At 34.7% G+C, this 24124-nt stretch overlaps 1 protein-coding gene across 1 annotated transcript; it reads right to left on the reverse strand.

Annotated features, from left to right (window-relative positions):
• Positions 1-324: 324 nt before the first annotated feature.
• On the reverse strand, positions 325-18486 carry ALB (albumin). Its single transcript, XM_029945040.1, has 15 exons — positions 18391-18486; positions 17624-17681; positions 16385-16517; positions 14395-14606; positions 13484-13616; positions 12588-12685; positions 10352-10481; positions 9211-9425; positions 7900-8032; positions 6287-6384; positions 5095-5233; positions 4287-4510; positions 2714-2846; positions 2070-2136; positions 325-484 (listed from the first exon to the last, which is right to left on the reverse strand). The coding sequence occupies exons 1-14, from the start codon at positions 18467-18469 to the stop codon at positions 2095-2097; spliced, it is 1827 nt and encodes a 608-aa protein (XP_029800900.1). The 5' UTR covers positions 18470-18486; the 3' UTR covers positions 325-484; positions 2070-2094.
• Between the last annotated feature and the right edge of the window lie 5638 nt (positions 18487-24124).

Raw genomic sequence — 24124 nt, forward strand, 5'->3', positions numbered from 1 at the left:
CCTGTTCTTTTCTTAAATTCAATTAGCCATCCTTACAATTACCTTTAATCTCCTTGTTCCTCACATTTCTTAGCCCTAGGTGTTTGCTGTGGTTTCCCACTACCAGTTTTTATTTTCTTCATTCAGAATTACCATAATGTTAAAATATTGCTTGGAATGTTTATAATCCATAACTCAGATGAATATTCATGTTCCTTTTCATCAGTTAGCCCCTAAAGAACAAAACTGAAGTGAGAAAAGAGAAGGCAGTGGCACTTTTACAGAACTTACAAAAATTTTCAAGATGGCAATTCATCTGTGAAAAATAACAGTCCTGGACAATTGTTAGATTCTTTTCATTTTTTATTAATTACAGCACAGAGAAAAGAGGCAAAATGTTTAAAGAAATTTGTGTTGTTTAGACAGAGTGTTGGTTTTACACCAACAGAAAAGAAAAACAGATGAATAAGTTCTAGGTCTTCATTTCTCTTATTCTCAGGGCAGGCTGAAAAACCAAAAAGACAAATATAAATACAGTTAGTAAAATGGCATGTGTTTTGCAAATCTATTCAACTAAATACTAAATTGCTTAGATTGTCCTCCTGCAATTTCTAGCAATGAAAGTCCTTCAGTCTGTCCTGGACTCTGATTCTTCTATTGAAATGGTGGAGAGGACACACCAATAAGTGTTGCAAAGTCCTCACTTCATCACTGAAATCATCAGCTCCTCAGGCTTCAAAGTCCCAGGTTTCATCATCCCTCCTCAGGGTCACTTATTTAACTCCTACTTCTTACCTACGTGAATGACCAACAAAACAAGCACCTTCTCAACGTAAGACCTTTCAGAAGAAAGTCTTGCCATTTAGAAATAAAACAAATCACATTTTGAAAAGATCAAATTTACATAGATACAAAGTTGCTTCCTCACCTGAATGCACAATATGTAGGTATTATCAGATGGGCAAAGAGTTAAAACCAAGCAGTGGGGATAGACCTTATAGTCATTTTGAGAAATATGAAAATAATTCATGTTAGAAAATAGTTGGACAATTTGTTTTAAAAAATAGAGAGAGAGAGAGAGAGAGTTGAGGGATGCTGGGGTGGCTCAGTTGGTTAAGCATCCAACTCTTGATTTTGGATCAGGTCATGATCCCAGAGTGGTGGGATCAAGCCCTCCGTAAGATTCCATGATGAGTGTGGAACCTGCTTAAGGTTCCCTCTCTCTCTGTGTCTCTCTCTATCCCTTTGCCCCTCGCTCACTCTCTCTCTAAAATAAAACTGAATAAATGAATAAATAATTTAAAAATTAAAAAAGAGAATTGATTCTACTGTTGAATTTCCCCCAAATTATTACAACCAAAATTAGTGAAACATGTTTCTGTTTAAATATTTAAATTTTGAAGTGGGCCTTAGTAGCAAATTAATCACTATAAAAAGCAAGTTCACATATGGTTGATCTATCTTACTCTCCAATGAAATTAATTTGTTACTGGGCTATTAGATTGCACCATGTGAAATTATTGCTATTCCACTGTTTTTACCTAAAAAGATGCATTTGCCAGACTAATACCTAAATGCCCCACTGCTGAGCCAACATTTAGTTGAATGATTCTTTCTACTACATCATAATAAGTTAGAACAGGACATTGGTCAATTCTCAAGCTTTGGTTTGAATTTTGAATTGTGGCTCCACCTCTCACTAGCTGGGTGGTCCTTGGGTAAATTATGGAAACTATGCCTTGATCTGTGCCTTCATTTTCTCATCTGTGAAATGGGAAAAATAATGGCACTAAATTCTGGCAACTATTTTGAGAATAAATAAGTTAATATATATAAAGGTCTTAGAACATTAATTGGCACTGGTCTATATGGTTCTTGGTAAGTGGGAGATCTTTACTATTTTAATAGTAACTATTATAATTACTTTTTTAAAAATAATGCAGACATTTGTGGGGAAGAGCACTGGGTGTTGTATGGAAATCAATTTGACAATAAAATATTAAAAGATAAATAAATAAATAAATAAAATTTGCCTGTTAAAAAAATAAATAAATAAAAATAAAAATAAAAATAATGCAGAGTATACTTGCCTGAGAGGCTTGTGATTGTGTTGTTTTAGGCTAAGGCAGTTTGAGTTTTAGCAACAAGCTTTGGACCCTAAATACAGAAAAATGACAGATTTGGGAAAAATCTTAGCATTATAATTAGAATAAAAAATTAACATTTATACAGTCATTTGTGTTTACAAACTAATTTTACATGCATCACATTCTTTAATTGCAGTTTAGTACTAGAATTTCTATAAGGAAGCTTAGTAACATCCATTGTTCCCAAAGGAATAAAAACATTACTGTCAAGTCTTAGGGGGAAACAGTAAATATAAACTTCCCCCATTAACCTGTAAAATCAAACTCAGATTCAACCAAATCACAAACCAGCAGTTTTCAAGAACATGTTTAAATAAATTAGTGTTCTGGCTTCATGCCCTCTCTACCAAAGACTTGAGCCTCACAAATATTTCTATCTATATTTATAAATATCACAACTTTGGAAACAGAACAAATACTGCAAACATTTCCCAAGATGCTCCACTGCATCAGGAGATAAAATGAAAACATGGGCCATTTAAGTAATTTCGTCAGGTAATTTTATGTAGAATAAGACTCCCTAAGCCCTCATCTGATCAAATGCAACAAAGGAAATCGGCCTTATGAAAATGAAGCAAGCCCAGCACCTCCTCAGCAAAGCAGGCCTCCTTGTCTTCAGCCCCGCAGCACTTCTCTACAAAGCTTCCAAAATCCGCCATGACAGTTTTCAGTTGTTCTTCTGTTGCCTTGGGCTTGTGTTTCAACAGCTCAACAAGTGCACTGCATTTGAATGAAAACAAAACAGCAACAATAAAAATCAGGGGGAAAAAAGTTTACTCCCATAAAGGAAAATAGAGATGGAAGTATAGTGGGAGATGCAGGCTTCCACTTATGGAATGGATAAGTCACAGGAATAAAAGGCACAGCTTAGAAATACAGTCATTGGTGGTGTAACAGTGCTGTGTGGTGACAGAGGAGAGCTACACCTGTGGTGAGCACAGCAAGACGTATAGATCTGTCAAGTCACTATGAAACTAATGTAACATTGCATGCTAACTACACTTCATTAAAAAAAAAGAAAAGAAAAATGGAGATGGTAAAAGTGGTTGTATTATTGTTTATAAGTCTTGGAGTGAGGCAATTCTAAGCTTGAGGCCCAGGCTTACCACAATAAGCTTTAATATTCTCATTTGCATAATGAGAATAAAATCCTCCTTCACAGTGTTGGTGGAAGGATCAAATGAGATAATCAGTATAAATTGCTCAGTATCTGTAGTGTCAATAAGTCTCAATAAATTAATAGATCTCTTTTCAGTAAATCTCTGGAATGGGTAGGTAATTGCATTTTTACATTATTCACATCTTGGAAGTTATACCATATTGAATTGAATTCTATAGTGATTTAAGAGCTAAAACTGATCCCTAGAAGTTTATTTATCTTATTGGACTTCATGTATAAAGTTTCTGAGAATCTTTATATTTGGTCTGTGAAGTTTACTCCATTCAGTTAATACCTGGGAGGCCATCAGCAATAAAACTATCCACATTTCTGGGAGCTGATGGTTCTCTTTCATTGACATTTGCAGAGGTAATAGTGCTAGATAGAGAGTCACATGGGTATGATGTTTTGCAATATTACTCATAAGTCTATGACTATGATTAGAACCCTGAGAGATGATAGCAACGTTTATGGTGCTAAATGTCATGCACTTCTAACTCCTGTGACAGCAGTAGGGCATCAAGCCTTGGAACTCATTTTTCTAGATGTTTTCCAGCCAAGTTCCATTCTCAAAAGTTTTATCTTGGGAATTTGCCTTGCCTGTGGGTTGCCATAGAACAAACTTAAAATAACCATTCATGCCTAGAAATAAATTCACCAATGCTTTCTACTAACTAATTTGTTTTCTGCAGAAATGTATCAGTTAAATGTTCATCTTTTTCTACTGGACTCATCTTAATACATTATTCCACTGCAGCTTTTATCCACAAGATTATTCTGAATGATTCGTAGGCATGATTGTAATATAGAAGTTTTTTGCTAGAAAAACAAAAATCTATCCATTTTATTCTTGACATTTTAATCAGCTTACTAAGGCCAATACTTAATTAAATACTCTTTTCTAAGGAATATCATCACTGCTTCAGAAACAGTTACTCATTTCAATGTACAATTCTTACTCTCAAAACAGTAAATGCCTACAGTAATGAGACACTACTCACGTTTGTTTCTTGACTTGTTTCTCAGCCTCGGGAAGTGTGCATAAATCTGCATGGAAGGTGAATGTTTCAGCATTAAATTCTTTGGGAACATATGTTTCATCGACTTCCAGGGCAGAGAAGCATGGCCGCCTGTTCACCAACGACTCTGTGCAGCATTTGGTAACTCTTTCGCTCACTGGGGTCTTCTCATGCAGCACGCACAACCGGTTCAGGACCACGGACAGCTAAAGAACAAGTGAGAGAGCAGAAATTGAAAAGAAGCATAATAAAAGTTTTCCATGAGCCCCTACTTTCCAATGGACAAAAAGACATGTTACATTTTAACTAGCAACGTTGAATCCAAGGTTGTTTTGAGGTAGTGATTTGCCTATCTTTAGAACTGCAAGAAATAAGAGACTTTTAAACGTATTTTCTCCTTTACGTATGTCTACATTTTAAGAATAATTCACTTCAGTAAATAATTGATTAAAATAATTTTATGTGAGTCTTGAGATATTTGTTGAAGTGGGAAGGAAATAGTTTTATAGATTTTTTTAAAAATCGCAAAGAATATGAAATATTTTTAAATGCCAGGAGGAAATATTGAAAACTCATGGAATTTTTTTCAAAACAATTGATCATTTGGGGAATCTTATACAAATTCTCATTGTGATGGTCTGGGTAATATAAGTAGCCAAGTCCTGGCTGCCACTACCACATACATACACACATGTGCACGCACACACCTGTAGTCTGCCCTGCTTCTGAAAGTTAGCTTTCTAAAGGCAAAAATGCATCATTCTTAACCTATTGTAGTTAAAAGACTCACATAGTCTTCAGCACAAGACAGTCTTTCTGATTCAGGATGTGTACAACACTTGCTGCCCACTTTTCCCAGGTTTCTTGAGACCTCCACAAGAGTTGGAGTTGACACTTGAGGTACTTTCTTGGTGTAACGAACTAAGAGCCTGTAACAAAATAATCTATGTGTTTTCAGCCAGGCAAGAAACTGTGCTTCTTTAACACAGTAGGTTAAACAGAGAACACTTATCCAAAGGCAACAAAATGACTTTCTGTTCATAAAATTACCTCCATCCCCAGATCAGTGGAATAGTATGGGGGGAAACCTTGTCCTGAGTAACTAGATGAGCCTATTTTTGATTCCATCTGTGCTGTATAATCTTGGGAAAGTGACTTACTTTATTACAACTTGGTGACACTAGTATATTTATTAATTGTTTCTTTCTTTCAATAAAATCTACTGACAGCTTAATATATATCAGCACTATGCTAAATTTGAAAGATGCATAAATTTTCTTATTTATCAAATGGGAGAAACTATATCTGACTCAGTAGGGATGGTAAAAGTATTAAATTAAAATAAATAAAGCATGCAATCAACCTAGCATGGTATCTAGCATGTAGTAATTATTTACTAAGAATTCCAATCAACACTGAAAGTCATATATGACTATACTCTACTCAAAGGAAGAGACTATACCTGGTTCATTGCTGTTATTCCTAATACCCAGAGTTAGAGGAGTGATAACTTATGTAAATTGAATAATAAATATATACTGAATGATGTATCTCTTTTTGTCTTTACCTCTATATATAATGCTTTAGCAGATCAGGACATTAGTCCATCAGCTTATATATGACTTCTTGAGCTACTATTATGCAAAACCTACCATTTCTTCCTTTGTAAAGAACCATTGTATTTTGTTTGCCCATAAGCTAATCCTTAACCTTCAAGGGGCATCCTCAGTTCTTATATTCCAAGATGTAGTATTTTTCTTTCCAATCTCAAGAGACCAATTTTTTAAACCACACTCAAACATAGGCTTCTCCATCCCATTAACCATTTTATGTCTACTTCTCCAGTTTTTCTTGATGGAGAGAGATGAGAAATATATTGTGTAGTTTCATGATTAAAATCTCTATGATAAATGGTGTCTATATTGTTTTAATTAATTACAAATTGATCAAGAAAAAATCAGCCAATAAGCAAAAATACATACGCATTTTGGAAGCCATATTCTCCAAGTTTTTCAAAAAGTTCACAGTTTGTTTTGACTAAATTTTGAGGCTCATCCACAAGAGCTTTAAAGTCATCCAACTGAAAGATAAAAGAATTGTGTTGGCAGAATTCTACCTGAGGATCACATGAAGGTTGCTTTTCACCCTTCTAGGCAAAATGATATATTTCATACCTTTGCTCAAAGTCATTAATTAGATCTTTGATACTAAATCTATTATAATATGTCCAAACTATTCATTTTATTTGGTGAGACTGTATAGTAAAAGGGATTAAGAATACTCAGGCTCTCGTGTGTGACCACTGGTTTTTGAGCAGTCTGCTTGACCCATTTTCTAACTATATAACTTTACTTCCCATATCCAAGCTTCAGAACCCTCACCTCTACAATAGGGATTTAAAAAAAAACAAGAAAGTAAAATAGGAGGAAAAAAGAAAAATAAAGAAAGAAAATGAGGATGAAGATGGTATTCACCTCAGGGAATTGTTCTACAAACCACCTGAGTTAATACAATTAAAACAGTACCTGGAAGATAATAAAAGCTCAACAAATGATGGCTATGACTTTAAGTGTCATTATTATTAAGCTGTCTCTCCAGTTGGATTCTGAGCTCCCTGAGATAAGAGATTTTGCCTTCGTCATCAGCTCCAGTATGGAACAAAGCATAGAGTAAGTTCTTGGTAGAGGAAATAATGCTTTCCTTTGATTATAAAATTTGGAAACCACTATATATGCCATGAGTGCCATCTTAAATGTATTACAATTTCTTTGGCATGGCTAAATATGGCAAAAATCCTCCAGAACATGTTTTCTCTCCTTACTTAACTTCTTATCAAACAATTCCTAAACTTTTCCAAAAATTTTGAAAATATTCTAGATGAAGAGATATCACAATCTTCCTTAAGATGCTAATTCTTTTTTTAAGGAATATCAAACAATTTATTGACCACTGTTTACTAGCATTTACAATATAGTCAACAATATACAACTGGATAACATTCTAAGACTATTCCTCTTGATATGTAATCAGTCTTGGAATCCAGTTAACTACATATCTAAGTCTCTTAATTGTCATTAATATTTATCTTATTTTGTTCTTAGGAGCACAAAAAAGAAAAAAAGCATGATTAAGATTTTGTGAAATTGTATGTTGCTCCTTTAGATCTTTCCCTTCTAGGTTATTCTAAGTCTTATTAGCCATCTATTTTTCCTATCATGTTTAAGAGCACAGAATTAAAGCCATGTCAAGAAAAGATCTAAATTGCACTGTTCAGGGGTGTGTGGGTGGCTCAGTTGGTTAAGTGTCTGACTTCAGCTCAGGTCAAGATCTCATCCTCTGTGAGTTTGGGCCCTGCAACAGGCTCTGTGCTGACAGCTCAGAGCCAGGAGCCTGCTTTCCCTTTTGTGTATCTCCTCCAACCCAACTTACTCTCTGTCTTTCTAAAATAAATAAATGTTTAAAAACTTTGAAAAAAATGCCTTTAAATTTTTTTAAATGAATTACACTATTTATTTACATTCTTGCATTATTTTTCTTTCTCATTATTAAGGATCATCAGCCAGACAGCTCCAATTTTTTCCCTTGAGAAACCTACCACATGGGCATAGCAAGTAGGAGGATCATCTGTGGCACAGCACTTCTCTAGAGTGGCTTCATATTCCTTGGCAAGTCTCAAAAGCAATGAGACAGAGTATTCAGGGTGCCTTCTGGAGTATTCATACAAAAACCTAATTCAGATGAAGATAAAATAGATTTAATTGGACAAATGAGCAAGAGAAATCACAAAACTAACCTCAAGAGTAACCCATCTCCCAAAAATCTGAATTTGACTAGACCCCATGCAGGGAAGGTTAATTAATGACTAACAAATCATCTGGGGTTCAAAACAGAAGCTACCTGCATTCGAATCCTGGCAATGTCACCTATTTTACTATATATCACCTTAAGCAACTTACTAAAACTATCACAGACTTCGTTGCCTTTTCCATAGAATGTGGATAATTATAGTTCCTATCTCAAAGGTAGGTTGCAAGAAATGCATGACATAATCAATGCAAAGCACATACTGTCTGGCACATAGTAGATGTTTGATAGGTGACCCCTGTTTTTATTATGGTTTTTTTAAAATAACTTGGACTATATCTCAAAAAGGTTCTGATAGATAAATAGAGATATATTCTTAATTTTTCACCTCTGCATGAATGAAATCTTTAATCTTTATGTAAAATACATAGTGCACATTACACTGTTACGATCCAACAATAAAAATGCAAAGTTTAACACCCCACTTACTGCTATATACATTTATTTTGTCACATAATTTATTGCTGTCTTGCCATGCTACTGTTATTTCTGATCTGTTCAACCAAATATAAAGCAGGCTTCGTAAATAACCAAATATATAGCACACTCCAAACTTCTCTTTATATTTTTATATAGATAGATAAATGGTAGATAGAAAGATACAGATATACAGAGATATAAAGATGTATTATGTATATTCACACATACATATCATAGTAAGTTCAAGAAGTATTCTTTGAATGAATAATATGTATATAATTTATGTATATACAAAATGTTCCTAGAGATATTTCCAGAAATATCCCTGAGGAGAAGGAGAATGGAGTGGAGGTAAAGATAGAAACTTTTACTACTTTTCTCCTCTTCCCTTTTCTCTTCTCTATTGATTCAGCCTTTACCATAAGAATGTATTGGTTTATAATAATTTTTTAAAACTAACTAATGTTTTCCAAAGAAATACTTAAAAACTAGGAGAGGGAAGGATTAAGAAATATTGTAGACAACACAGAAATTGTAGCAATGCCAAAGGAAAACCTAGTATATATTTCTGAATCTTGAAACCATAGAAAGGCTATGGAAGGATTATTCTTTATCCACTTACGTGCCCAGGAACACATCTTTTGCCTCCTGATAGTTCTTGCAAACTTCCTTATCTTCAACAAAATCAGCAGCTAATGAGGGCAGGTCAGCAGGCAACTCATCTCTTTCTACCTCACCGATGCAATGGGATTTTTCCAACACAGGCTTATCACAGCATTCCTTCAGCTTAGAGGAGATTGAATCTTGATTCTCACATATATACTTGGCAAGATCCGCCTATAAGCAAGTTGATAAAAAGTTGTCAATGTAAATTGACCTCACTACACTTTTTCCCCAGATCTTTCTTGTGTTGGCAAAACATGTTTATTATATTCTAAGACCATATCCATTCCAACATGCCTTCCATGAACATTTTCAGTCTGCACTCCTAAGACTAAAGACTTGGACAGAACTATTAAAATATTTCCACTTAATTACAAAAGCCTGGTCAGTAACAGGGGCCCGTATCGGTTATCATTAATTTTATGTTTCTACTATTGAGGCATTTAAGTATTTAAATTAAAACTCAGTACTATTTTTCCAAATATTCCCCTCAAATTAAGAATAGGCATTTTGAAATCAGGTAACTAAATAAAATGTGAGATATTTTTTAAAAATTAGTCAAGGCCATAGTCACAGTTTCTACTTACACAATGTAAAATATTTGCCTTAAATTTTTCCAGAAAGTATCCTGAGAGATTAGGAGTTTGGTATGTGGTCATATTTTTAAGTTTGGGGAAAATAGATCTCATGCTAAATATTCGTATAGTTAACAAAGATGGTTAACTGAGACAGAATATAGAGGGGGAAGAAAACTACATGATTTCCAAAGATCTCTTTAGCAACTAGCCCTTCTCCAACTCTACCCACCTCTCGAAAAAGTTCTTAGCAATCTACTTTTCTACCAGCTGTCCTACTTCCGTGTAAGCATTTGTCAGAGTATGATGGAAAGGGTTACAAATTAGTGGATGTGTTTATTGGAGCATTTCATGAGTGAGATGGCCAGGTTTAAATAAACAACAACAAAGTACCATAAGATAGGGAAAGAACTGAGCAGATTGTGCATAGAAAACATCTCAACCCACCTGTCAGCCTCACGAATAATACTAAGTAAATCCATACTACCAACTGAAGCATGTACTTTACCAAAGAGCATACTTTACCCTGTCATCCGCACATTCAAGCAAGTCACCATGGCAGCATTCCTTGTGGACTTTGGCAAGATCTGTCACTAACTTGGAAATCTCTGCAAAGTCAGCCTTGGGAAATTTCTGGCTCAGACGAGCTACTGACCTAAGAAGAAAATCCACCCATCAAAACATTAATAGCATGCAATATTTATGTGAAAGCATTAAGAAAATACTACTTATAACAAGAAAATTGAGGACAAAATAGCATTTTGTAAAATGTGTTGGTTCTTATTTTAATGCTAGTTCTGAACTACATGGTTATCTTAGGGCAAAATGTTTCCTTAGGGCAAAATTCGCCATTGTAAGAGTGTGTGTGGTGGATAGAAGTCCAGCCATTCACAAAAATCAAGAAGAGATTCTAAAAGAGGCAACATGAGGGGTGCTTGGCTAGCTCAGTCAGAAGACCTTGTGACTCTTGATCTCAGGGTTGTAAATTCAAGTCCCACATTGGATGTAGAGATTACTTAAAATTAAAATTAATGTTCATAGCAGCACTTTCAACAACAGCCAAACCATGCAAAGAGCCTAAATATCCATCAAGTGATAAATGGATTAAGAAGATGTGGTTTATGTATACAATGGAATACTACATGGCAATGAGAAATAATGAAATCTGGCCATTTGTAGCAATGTGGATGGAACTTGAGAGTGTTATGCTAAGTGAAATAAATCAAGCAGAGAAAAACAGATACCATATGTTTTCACTCACATGTGGAACAGAAGAAACTTAACAGAGGACCATGGGGGAGGGGAAGGGGAAAAATAGTTGGGGAGAGGGAGGGAGGCAAATCATGAGAGACTCTTGAATACTGAGAACAAACTGAGGGCTGATGGGGGAGGGGGAGAAGGGAAGGGGGGGTGGCATGGAGGAGGGCGCTTGTTGGGATGAGCACTGGGTGTTATATGGGAAACCAACTCAACAATAAACTTTAAAAGAACAAAAAAATAAATAAAATAAATTTTGGAGCTATAAGTAAATAAATAAATAAATGAAATCTTTAAAAAATAAAGTGAAATAATATAGGCAACATGTGGGAAAGCATCAGATTTGGAGCCCAGATCTGGCTTCTCGATCTGACCTTATCACTTATTAGCAGTGGGACCCTAAGCAAGTTACTCAGCCTCTACCCAGTCACAACAGCATGCTAAATTGCAAGACTGATGTGAAGATTAAATTAATCCATGAAAACGCATTTTATAAACTGGAACATGCCATGCAAACTCCCATTATCTTTTTTTTTTTTAATCAGGCTTCCTGACTTCTAAAGGTCTCTGAGGAAAAAAAATTCATAACTTCTACAAAATGAGGGAGCTTTGATTAGCATACTTTTACCAAGAAATTGATCCAGGACCATGTCTAAACTCTATGACAACATGTAAAAGGCTAATATCCATATGCTTTCCCAAAGCAAGTCAGAGGCTCCAAATCTGTTCAAAGCTTCTTCTTCCCCCAGATCAATCACAGCCTGTTTAACTGTATGTCATTTCATGTTGCAGTTGTTTCATTTACTGAGTTAGTTGATTTGGGTGGTGTGCATGGTAGACACGGCAGGCAAAGATAACTCAAATGATGGCACCTAGAGAGCTTGCAAAATGTCTGTTATTTTCATTTCTCTCCTGTTGCTGTTGATTCATGGCTGACTACCACATGAGGGGGAGGGAGAGGGGGTTTCTCTTGGCTTAGAAACTGAAGAATGTTCCTTGAACCAGCTAAATAATATAAAAACAGAGGCCCAGAAAGAACCAAGAGATTTATAACAGAACTGGAGCCATAAGAAAATGAAAAGTAATCTCCATGGCTAAATTATCAGAACATAAAAGGACAAGTATTTCCACATAATTGATGGGGAGGGATGGGTTAAATTACGTAGAAGATCCTGACCACCACTGCTCCGTAAAAATAGTGGATCATTAGAATGAGATCTTTAGTTTTTATAAATAAGTAGAAGTTTAAATACCTGTCCTAGAAGGACAAAAAAAAAAAAAGATAGCCTCTAAATTCTTTGACTACTTAGAAAAAAATACGATAAAAATAAGGAGGAATTTTCACTGATGTTCTGATTTTCACCACTGTTAAATTTCTATCTTTTAAACAACCAAAAAGATGCATGTGAAAGTACCACATAAAATACCATATAAATGTACATTTTTGTCAGCTGAACCATAATCATTTACATCATTATAAAGATTCGAACTAAGTTTAAAATACCATGCTTTGAAAGCTCTTTCTCCGAATTTTTGGAGGCTGGCACACTTGAGTCTCTCTTTGGCAGATGAAGCCAGTACTTTTTCTTTCAAAGCATCTATCTGCAAAAAAGAAATGATTTGGGAAAAATTAGAAAAAGAAACCTCTATGCAAAACACCCCTTCATAAGTTCAGATGAGACTGTGTCACATGAAATTTTAAAGAAACCATTTACACCTAAATTCCTGAGTGCTCACTATTGGCAAATAATTATTTTGCTATGGAGAAGGAGCACCATCAGTCTGGTCATAGTGTGAGCCTCCACCTGCATGGAGGGAAAAGGGACCTGAAAGAGAATGTGGCGGCACAGGGTACACTAATACCACAGGGAATACAATTTGGCTGACTTCTTAATTTCCCAAACAACAGATCTCAGCCACACCTCCACCAACTCTCACATCAATAAGCTCCTTAGAGAATGCAATACATAGTAAATATTTATGGAATGGGTGAATAAACCCAGCCTTTTAGAGGCAGTTGGATTCTCCACTTTGAATTCCCTCCCCAATAAAAAATATTCTCATGAAAGATTAACAAAACTGTGGCCCCTTGCTGTGCAGTTTTACAGATGAGTTTCTGTATGTCACTGTAGTGACCCAACACCATAAAAGATGTAGGATATTTAGACACATACACAGTGATTTCCTCTATCAGATCCACTGAGGCAAATCTGAGGAGTGAAGAGGTCAGAGGCCTTCAAAGAAGGTGAAAGATCTTTGGGGAAACTAAGAGTAAAGAAGGCTTTTCTGTCCATGTAAAGAAGTTTGTATTAGAGATGTGAGTTCCCTGAATCTAGCCACAAGATGTACAAAGTCTGAGGTTTTATTATGAGCTGGCCCTCCTGTGCTTCTGGGGGGTACCTTTGGTGTCAGGCAGGCAGTTTTATCAGCAGCTTGGCAACATTCTGTTAAAACTTCTTTATAATGCTGACCATAGTAAAGGAGTTCTGGGGCATAAAAGTAAGGATGTCTTCTGGCAACTTCATATAAGTATCTACATTTAAAAAACAAAACAGGCAGTCATTTTTCTGTAGCAAACAATATCACAGGGACAGTTGTAATCAATAATCTTATCTAATTTACCAGTTAATCTCAATTTGTACATGATGACATTGACTTTATCGCTCTTTAAGAAAGAGAGTTGGAGAGAGAGGGACGCAAAACCTGAGAGACTATTGAATACTGAAAATGAACAGAGGACTGAAGGGGGAGGGGGAAGGGGAAGGGAGGTGGTGGTCATGGAGGAGGGCACTTGTGGGGAAGAGCACTGGGTGTTATATGGAAACCAATTTGACAATAAACTATTAAATAAATAAATAAATATTTGGAGTGGAAAAAAAGTTAGTGAAAAAGCTAAACTTATCCATACAAATTATATATAAACTTATACATGTATTAAGTTTTTTATATATGTACACACATATACACACACATATGTATAAAATGGTTAAATTTTGGTGATACAATGTTTTTGACTAAAATGAAATCAACTCTGAGAATAAATACATATTGTCATAATATTTTAACAGACATCAATCTCAGCTCTTTAATACAGAACACGTCCTATTTCAATGAACCCTAGAAGATCTTTGATCACATTTTTTATCATGGAGAATTTTGCAGTATCTAACATTACTTCTTTGAAAATTGTCACTAGAATGAAAGCTTCTAAGCCTTAATGCTGAAATTTTTTTTGTGGTAGTAATTATTATCATAAGTCTTGATCTATTTCCTAATGCTTCATTTTGCAGCATAAAAATCTCATTACTTACTTTCCCAGGAACATGTCTTCGTTTTCGTGAAAGGCGGTGCACATGGCATCAGCCTCTGGGGTCACCAGCTGAGGGAAGCCGGGATTGTCATCTTTGTGTTCCAGGAAACATTCGTTTCTCTCAGGTTCTTGTTTCTCACAGCAATCGGCCATCTCACCATATTTGTCGCGAAGAGAGGCAACTGTACACAGTTTATCTCCAAAGAGAACATGCTAGATGGAAGAGAGCAGGCTTCAAATCATGGGGAGGTATTTTATTTTCTTTATACCCCAAGAGTAATCTAAAAAATTTCATGTATCAGTAAACCTTGGTTAAGAAACCATGTAAATATACACTTTTTTCCTCAGGTGTAGAGAGATTCTCAGGATTTGACCATCGATGTAACTTTTGCAAGAATTAACCTTCAGGTGATTACTGACAATGGATAAAATGGAAAGACAACAAGACAATCAATGGCTTTAAGGGATGAACATTGCTCCTATCGCTACCAAAGACTACAAGCAGGAAGAGCTAATAAAAAAAAAATCAAGGGAAGATAATCTTCCAAGTGGTAGGTGAATTCACATGAGGAAAGAAAGTCTCAGGGAGTTTCTCATCTGATCTTTTCCTTTCTGAGGGTCTAGCTTTTACATGGATGCCATTCAAGAATGAAAAAGTAACATAATTTACTGTATATTAATTTTTATATTAAAATATAGATTTTTATTCTAGAAGCATCTGCCTCAAAATACATTCCATTAAATGTATTCTTTCTGTCCCTCTTAATTTTTACTATGAAAATAATTGGAACTCCAGAGAAAGTAAACTGCTGAAGACAGAATTCATTTTAAAAGCAAATATATTTTTAGAAGTCATATTTAGAGTCTTAAGATCATGTTAAAAATATTGAGTTAAAGTACCAATTCTACCTGGATGGGGAGATGCATGGAAAGAAAGAAGTAAGAGAAGGGAAGGCTTCACTGATAAGTAAAAGCTGACCTTGCCCCCAGCAGAGCATATACAGATTGAATGAGGAAAGAAACATAAACTTCTCCCTGTATTGAAGACCTACCTAGAAATACCACAAGTTCCAAATTCTTCAAAACAAATAAATGCCCTGATTGTCTATTGTATGTAAAAATATGATTATCCCTAAAATGAGGGCTATATAACCGTACTATTATTTTACCTAAGTAACAAAATTGACACAGAAATCAGGTGAGTGCCTTCTGAAAATAAACACTATGCTTTCTCTATTAGCCTCTGTGATAGAAAACACACTTCAGGCTTTAAAAAGAGACTTTTACAAATAACAAATTTCCATTTAAATGCACTATCACTGAAGAAAAGGTGGTACATATATTCAGTGGAATGCTACTCGGCGATGAAAAAGAATGACATCCTGCCATTTGCAACAATGTGGATGGAACTGGAGGGTATTATGCTAAGCAAAATAAGTCAGTCAGAGAAAGACAGGTATCATACGATTTCACTCATACGTGGAATTTGAGAAACTCAACAGATGAACACAGGGGAAGGGAAAGTAAAAGAAGATAAAAACAGAGAAGGGGGCAAACCATAAGAGACTCTTAAATACAGAGAACAAAGTGAGGGTTGATGGAGGGGAGGGGGTGGGAGGATGGGTTAAATAGGTGACAGGCATTAAGGAGTCCACTTTTCGGGATGAACACTGGGTGTCGTATGTAACAGAAATCGCTGGATTCTACTCCTGAAGCCAAGACTACACTATATGTTAATTAACTTGAATATAAATAATAAATATATAAATAAATAAATAAACTTTCACTATCGTGTGTGGTCTTCATAAAGAAATGTTTTTAAAACTGTGGCTGTAACTAGAACATCTCTATCATTAGAAGAAAGCTAGCCTGGCCTTTGAGACTTGCTTACAAAGGAATAACTGAGGAAACTAAATTTGAATTTTTTCCCTTGAAACTATCAGATTTACCTAAAAGAAGAAGAAATAATATCAAAATCAGAATGTACTTACAAGTGACTTGTCACAGTTGGCCCCTGAATGGTCAGCCGAACATCCTTTAGCGAACTCAGTTACTTCAGTCACTAATTTTACATGATCTTCAAAAGGACATTTCTGGAGATACTGAGAAAAGGCAACCAGCACCCTGAAACAAAGAACATAGAAACAGGAAACTTGATGAAATTATAATATAGTTTGTTGTGCTAGACAACAAACTGTATATCTGTATATGTTCTATATTTTACACAACTTATTATTAGCCAGAAAGTCTGTCCACATCAGCTATCATCTGAAGCCTAACCAGGCATATGTGACTGCCTAAGCAAAGAAGGCATGTATTTATGTTTAAATAGATGTGCACACATGTCAGTAGATGCGCAGAGCAGAAAAGCAAGCTGTATTCTAAATAAGTCTAATTATGAAGACTAGGGACACTACATAAGCCCTTTGTCCATTTAAAAAAAAAAAACCACACACACATCTCTCAGTTAATGAAGCTGTAGCATGAAATTGACCTTTAAAAAATAAACTATTTTCTCACTATTAGATTAAATAACATTACAATGCTCTCAAGAGCCACAGACCTATTTGCTAGGTAAAGGAATTTAGTGAGTGAGCAGCAGAAGAAATGATATGTTAAAGTCTTTCCCAAAATTAAAAATTTAAAAAAGGGGGGGGGCGCCTGGGTGGCTCAGTCGGTTGAGCGTCGGCTTCACCTCAGGTCAGGATCTCACGGTTAGTGGGTTTGAGCCCCGCCTCAGGCTCTGTGCTGACAGTTCAGAGCCTGGGGCCTGTCTTCGGATTCTGTGTCTCCCTCTCTCTCTGGCCCTTCACTGTTCACACTGTCTCTCTCTCTCTCTCTCAAAAAAAAAATAAATTAATTAAATAAATTAAAAAATAAAGTCTTTCCCACCGCGCAGGTTATATAAGAGTTCCAGAGATACATGGTCCCATACAGTGGCCAGTAGCCACATGTGACTGTATAGATTTAAATAAATTAAAATTAAATGCAACTTTAATTTTTGATCCTCAGTTGCACTTGCCACATTTAACATATTCAATAGCCCCATGTGGCCAGTAGCTACCATATTAAACAGCACTGATATAGAATATTTCCATCAATGCACAAAATTCTATTGGATAGTATTCTTCTAGAGCCTGGACTCTGATGATAGGGGAATATAAGATCTTCAGAACAATAACCAACTCTATGAGAAACTTTAAATTTGTCTTTTCAATATCTTAACTTACAGGCCTCTGAAATGTTGTTCTCCCAAATCATCGTATCGATGAGCAATCTCACTCGCATCTAAAAAGGAGGGGAAAGAAAAGATTTGTTTATATTCTGAAGAAAACATCTTAGTTATGATGTTACTTTTTGTGTTCTCTCTCAATGTGACTTAGATATTCATTGGCTCCAAAATATTGACTTCTGATCCCTACAGAAAATCTGATGGTAGTGAAATATTTGCTCTGAATTAAAATGGAAGAGTTATTCTATCACCAATGATACTATTTGAAAAATCATTAAAATTCTTAAATATTTATAGCTTTATATTCAAACTTGGATAAGATCTAATGCTCCCGCAGTGTCCATTACCAGGTGCTAAGAGGACAGTCTGAAATGAGAAAATAAGTTCTATTTATAAGGTTAACAACACAGGTTTTAGGTTTCATTTCTGGGGTTTTTTTTCATATATATAAATCAACGTACAGTATCTAGAGCTTTGGGAATGTGGAGCTATGAATTCTAACATTAAACTATATTCTGGGAAGTTGAAGTCACTCTCAGTTCCCTCACATGCAGAAAGAAACTCCAGCTACTAAACAATTCTCACCATTTTTTTTTTCACCTCAGATGTTAGAAATATATTAATAAGGTAACTTCTTAAGGGACCACAAATATAAAATACCATCACAGTCTGAAAATAAGTGCTAAAGGAAAACACTTTTTTAAAGATTCAGGGATTTCTAAAAACATTCTTTTACTAGGAAAGATAGGAAAATAGAATTCTTACGTGTTTCTCGACGAAATACGCCCCTGGAATAAGCAGAACTGAAGAGAAGGAGGAGGCAAGTAAAGGTTACCCACTTCATTGTGCCAAAGGCTTGTGGGGTTGATAGAAAAGTAGGACGAACAGAGGGAAATTAGCACTAATATACTTCTTTAACCAATAATTGTAGATTATTAACTAGACTCATCTTGGTATTTCATTGGCCCCCAACTGATTACAAAATTCATATTATTCTTGCCAAAAAAAAATTGTTTGACTAAATCCATTGCGTATGTTTGCCATCTGGAACTGTTTTTTTTTTCCACAAGACCTTGTCAATTCATTAGTTATGTAAAACATCAAATTTCACATAAGAGTTTAAACAATTTGTCCCTATTATTCATTACCATGTTCTTTGTGATTTGCCATTTGAATATTTTAGTTTTTAATATGTGCAAAATTCTAACCAGACCAATGACTTTGCTTGGAAATAAGACTTACTAAAAGAGGTAAACTTTGAACTGTACCTATTACTAACTCCAGCTATGCTTTTATCATTAAGTAATGAAACATTTACACACATACATATGCACACACAGGTCCATGCACACACGTGCGCGCACGCGCACACACACACGAGGACTTCCACGTCTTTCTCATTCTTCTAAAATGTTCTAAGAAAACAGCTGTTGTTACCTCAGATGCAAACTAAGAAAAAGCCGCAGCCACAATAACAACTAAAATGAATGCTCAGAAGGTGTACATTCCAAACCCACCTCTGGCCCACTTGTGATTCAGGTCCTGCGGCAGGTACTTAGATGCGTTGTGGGCAGATCTCATAGAACTTTCAGTTAAATATACATGGAGAAGAAACTAGACAAGTGACGGTATGACAATCTTTGCCATAAAAATATACATAGCACAGGTTGAGCCTTGATTACACTTCTAGAGGTTACAAGAATCCTAGATCTTCACCAGGTATCAATATTCTTTCCATATCTGCTTCATACTTTCTTCCCCTTTTCCTAATAATAAAAAAGTCACACGTTGTTCTTTAATGTTATTTTGTATTTCAAAATAAATTTAACGTTATGTGTGAAAACAAAGCAAAGATGATTTTCAAAACCATTTTTTCAAACTGCTTCCTCTACACCCAAGATTCTCATCTCTACCTGTGAAGGGCTATTCTATTTCTGCCCTTTTGCTTTAAAGATAAAAAAACCACAAATGTCAACCAGTAGGAAAATTGACATTGTCTAATACTACAAAACAATAATTCATTTCAAGCCAGTTATTTTGCTTAAGTAAATAACGGAGTCAGACAAAACTGTCAGTCAAGTGTCGTATGGCACATAAAGGCACAGAGACTAACAGATACCAAAGAGAAACACTACTTTTTTTATTCAGTCACATGATGAAAGGAATATACTTCCTATGATCATATTTTATCTTATATCATTTTCAGGTATGGGTGCTTATTAAATAATCAAACACAGAAGAGGAGATCATAGATATGGAAGAGTGGATAATAACTGATAGGTGATAGATAGATGATAGATAGATAGATCAATAGATAGATGGATAGAAGAGATGGAGCTTTCTTAATTGCACCAGGGAGTGCTGAATAATGGAGCTACACTTATCTTTCATGCCACAGACAAAAAGAAATAAAAGATTGTCTTCCTACAGAATTATTCCCATTTAATACAAATGGAATAGAATAGAAAAACATTTTTGAAGTCCAAAGCTTATACTAGGAAATTTTTTAAAAGAATACTATTCCATAACTTTATAAATTTATGAATAGAAAAAATAATTCTTTTTGGTAAATTAAATTTAATCATTTTTGTCTTCCAAGAGAGTAAGCATCTTCTACTTAAAATCAGGGTCCAACCCTAGCTTTTCCTTTCTATCAGTCCTTGGAGAAGGCTTGATCAAACAGGCAGTCCTCATCATTGGATATAACTGTATTGCTAAATCACAAAATCAGGACTTTGTCATCCACACATATACTTTGTGCATATTCTTTCATTTAACAAATGAAAATAGTATTAGTCTCTCCATCTACTTTGTATTGCAATACTATATTGTAAAACGATGGTAAATATAGATCACAAAAGAAAATTCAAATTCATCATGGTTCTAAAACCTTATTATTGATTTTTCCATATTTATGAAGATCTCATAGCTTTCTAATATAAAATTGAAAACACCTGAAAGAATTTTTCCTTACAGTACCAATATGGTGTTTCCATGACATATCCTTATTAGAAATTAGTAGATGGCTGAGAAACTAAAATATTTAATTCTTAACAGTATCTGCATGCTTAAAATCCATCTTAATTAATAAGAGATACTTGAACATTTATATTTTGTGGATTCCCAAAGTAAGAATTCCTACATTTATCTTCTATTAGTTCTGCACGTGCATGCTATATGAAAGGAATAAAACCACATAATTGTTAGCTTTTTTAAATAGTCTGTTTTTCGAGCTCTTAAACTCTTATGTCTAGTTAGTCATCAAAGGACTCTGGCATGGGAGTAAATGTAAATGTTTAAACCAAGAGTTATAAGTATGGCCTACAGAATCTACTTGCTAAGTAAATAGGAAACTAGTTCCAATGATTTTTAGATGTTTTCCCTTTTTTTGTGGAAGAAGTTTAAAAAGGAAGAGTAGTTAAGAAAATTACTTCATATGGAAAGAATAATAGTATACTGATCATTTAGAAGAGAAAATATAGCTTAGATTAAGTATTAAATATACCTGGAAATTAAATCTAAGTCCTTGTCACTTTTGTTCTTTGTTTTGCTTTTTCTTTTTTTGACAGGATAGACATGGCAGTTTTGAAGCACATGAAACACCTCTTTAGACAAGGCCCTCACTTCCTTGTCACCTTAATCACAATCTTAAACCTATACCTTTCTACTAGCCTCTGGATTCCTGAAGCTTCTCACCAAGTCATTGAAACCAGGTTTCCCTCCATCTGGCCATCTTCCTAGTCCAGCCCTTAAGTTGATTCTTTCTGTAATAGATGACTATTTCTGGATTACCTTCTCTTCGAAATAAAGTGAAGCATGCATAACAATGTGGAAAACATCTCCAATAATAGCCTCAGTATTTTAACAGAAGCTTTCTAACCCAAAGTCATTCCAAAATATGAGAAATTTGGATCCATTTGGAGAGAATATTGGAGACAGGGAAATCTTTTCATAGCCTCCTTCCTACTATCCAAAGGACATACGCAAGTTCTAGCTGGCATGAAGGGCCTGGACTGCTACATAGGGATACAGAAGAGCAGACAAGTGAAAGACCATAAAGCACCAAACTAACCAGGTGAAACAGTTAAGCCATTTAATTTCTTATTCACTTGTGAAGAATATATTTCCCATTAAAAATTAAGAAAATTAACTTCCATAGACTTACACAGACATTTCTAAGGGCAAATTTTAAAAATTGTAATGCAATCCAAATATCAGCTGTCCCCTTATCTCCCTTCATAAGCCAATCTCCCCCAAATACCCACTTGCATTAATAAGAAATACAGAATTTGCTGGAGATTTCATAGACGACAAGAAGAACATTTATATTATAAAAACCACACTACATAACTATTTTGGCTTGTTCCATCTCTAAGGTCTTCCCCCTCCAAAGCTCCAATGACAGAAGGGTCTCTTTTTCTGCCTTTCTTTATGGTACACTGGTCCTGTGGAATTTACTGCAAATTTCACAACTCTTTACTTTGCAGTTTGATTCAGCTCAATGTCACATTATAGCTCCAAACTCAAACACACACACACACACACACACACACACACACACACACACAGATATATATATATGTGTGTGTATATATGTGGATATATATATATGTGGGTATATATATCCATGCCATATGGGTCAAGTTGGATTAAATTATCTTTAAGAACCCTTCACCTTGACATTCTGTGATTCATATTCCAAGGTAGCAGTCTTATAGAATGAGTAAAGGGACAGACTGGTAGAAGTAGAGTGAATATATGAAGCTAAGGGTTTGGGATCCAAAGCTGAGAATTTGTTCATTGCTGGCTCCTCAGGCATTAATCTCTATCTAGTTCAGGTTGACATTTTTAAGAAATAAAAAGATCCTTTAAACTTGCCTAAACTCTATAAGTAAAATGACACTTTCCCATATCTTTTTATCATTTTCCATTTCAAAAAAATATATAACTAATGCCTGAAAGCCATGCTTACTCATTCTTCATATAAGTTAACTAATAGAATTTATAAACATATATTTTGAAATTGATGCCAGTAACTCTTCTATTATAGTAATAGCTACAAATGGAAATCAAACAAATGAATATGCTGTGGGAGTTTAATAGTGCTAAAATATTCCTATGCTAAAACTTCAGTGGATCATATATCTGAAACTAATGTAACATTGTATGCCAGCTATACTCAAATTTTAAAAACCAACACGACAGATGAATGGGTAAAGAAGATGTGATACACACACACACACACACAGAGAGAGAGAGAGAGAGAGAGAGAGAGAGAGAGCGAGCATATATTGGAATATTACTCAGCCATAAAAAAATAATGAAATCTTGCCATTTACAACGACATGGACAGAACTAGAGAGTATCATACTAAGCAAAATAAGTCAGTCAGAGAAAGACAGATTCCATATGATTTCACTCCTATGTGGAATTTAAGAAAGAAAACAAATGAGCAAAGTGGAAAAAGAGAGAGAGAGAGAGACAAACCAAGAACACTCTAGAGAACAAACTGATGATTACCAAAAGTAGGGGGTAACGGGTGGTATAGGTGTTGGGAATTAAGAGCACACTTACCTTAATGAGCACTGACTAATGAACAGAATTGTTGAACCACTATGTTATACACCTGAACCTAATTAGAACACCGTATGTTAACTATGCTAGAATTAAAATAAGAAACTTAACTTTAAAAACTAATAAAAACTAACAACAACAGTGGATCGGGTTTAGGAAGCTTTCATTAAAGGATGATGTTTTTTTCTAAAGCCCAGAATTTATTAGATGCTTTGTAATCTCCAAGTGCCAGACTCTAACTAAACCTTCCGGCCCACCACCCAGCCTTGGAAGTTAAGTCTTGAAATTCTCCACTTTTCAAGCATCTTTGTATGGGCTAACATTAAGAGGTAAATTAATTGATCCAAAAAATACCTTGTAACTCATAAGAACTATATCAAATAAATAATTGGCCTAGTTCATTTTTGAAAGAGAAAATTTTTGTAGCTTAGTTATAGTAAACTGTACAATGTAAGCATGTTCAAAATAATTTTTAAATATAATTATTGCACATATAAGCATTGTATTTTTGAAAATTAATTTGTCATTATATAGACACTAATAAAAACTCTTATTAGAATAATATTTATAGGAATTAAGTTTTTATATATAAATATAGTTCATTTAATAATAATTTGTTGTAACAAAAACATTCAAATAGCATAAAGAAATAATTTCAGTAACATATGATGTTGATAATGGCTCTCTCTTTCCAAAATGCTTTTGATTCAGTTATGAGACATCTAGTATATTTAACTCCAATGGGTTACATTATTAGATAAATCCATACAATTACTATTTCAATTTAATTTTAATTTTATCTTTCCACTAAATATTTAATCACTCATTAACGTTATATTAATTAATCTCACAGCATTTAATGTCTTGAAGGCAAATGACAGGTTTTTTAAACTTTAAACAAATTTTTATTACACAAAGGTTGTCA

Source organism: Suricata suricatta, chromosome 1 (assembly GCF_006229205.1).
Source record: "Suricata suricatta isolate VVHF042 chromosome 1, meerkat_22Aug2017_6uvM2_HiC, whole genome shotgun sequence".
Classification (NCBI taxonomy): Eukaryota; Metazoa; Chordata; class Mammalia; order Carnivora; family Herpestidae; genus Suricata; species Suricata suricatta.

Coding starts and splice junctions, on each gene's coding strand:
- ALB (XM_029945040.1), bottom strand. CDS start 18,469: ATGAAGTGGGTAACCTTTACTTGCCTCCTCCTTCTCTTCAGTTCTGCT. Junction 17,682..18,390: donor CGTATTTCGTCGAGAAACAC/GTAAGAATTCTA, acceptor CCTCCTTTTTAG/ATGCGAGTGAGATTGCTCAT. Junction 6,385..7,899: donor CTACTTGCTATGCCCATGTG/GTAGGTTTCTCA, acceptor TTTATCTTTCAG/TTGGATGACTTTAAAGCTCT.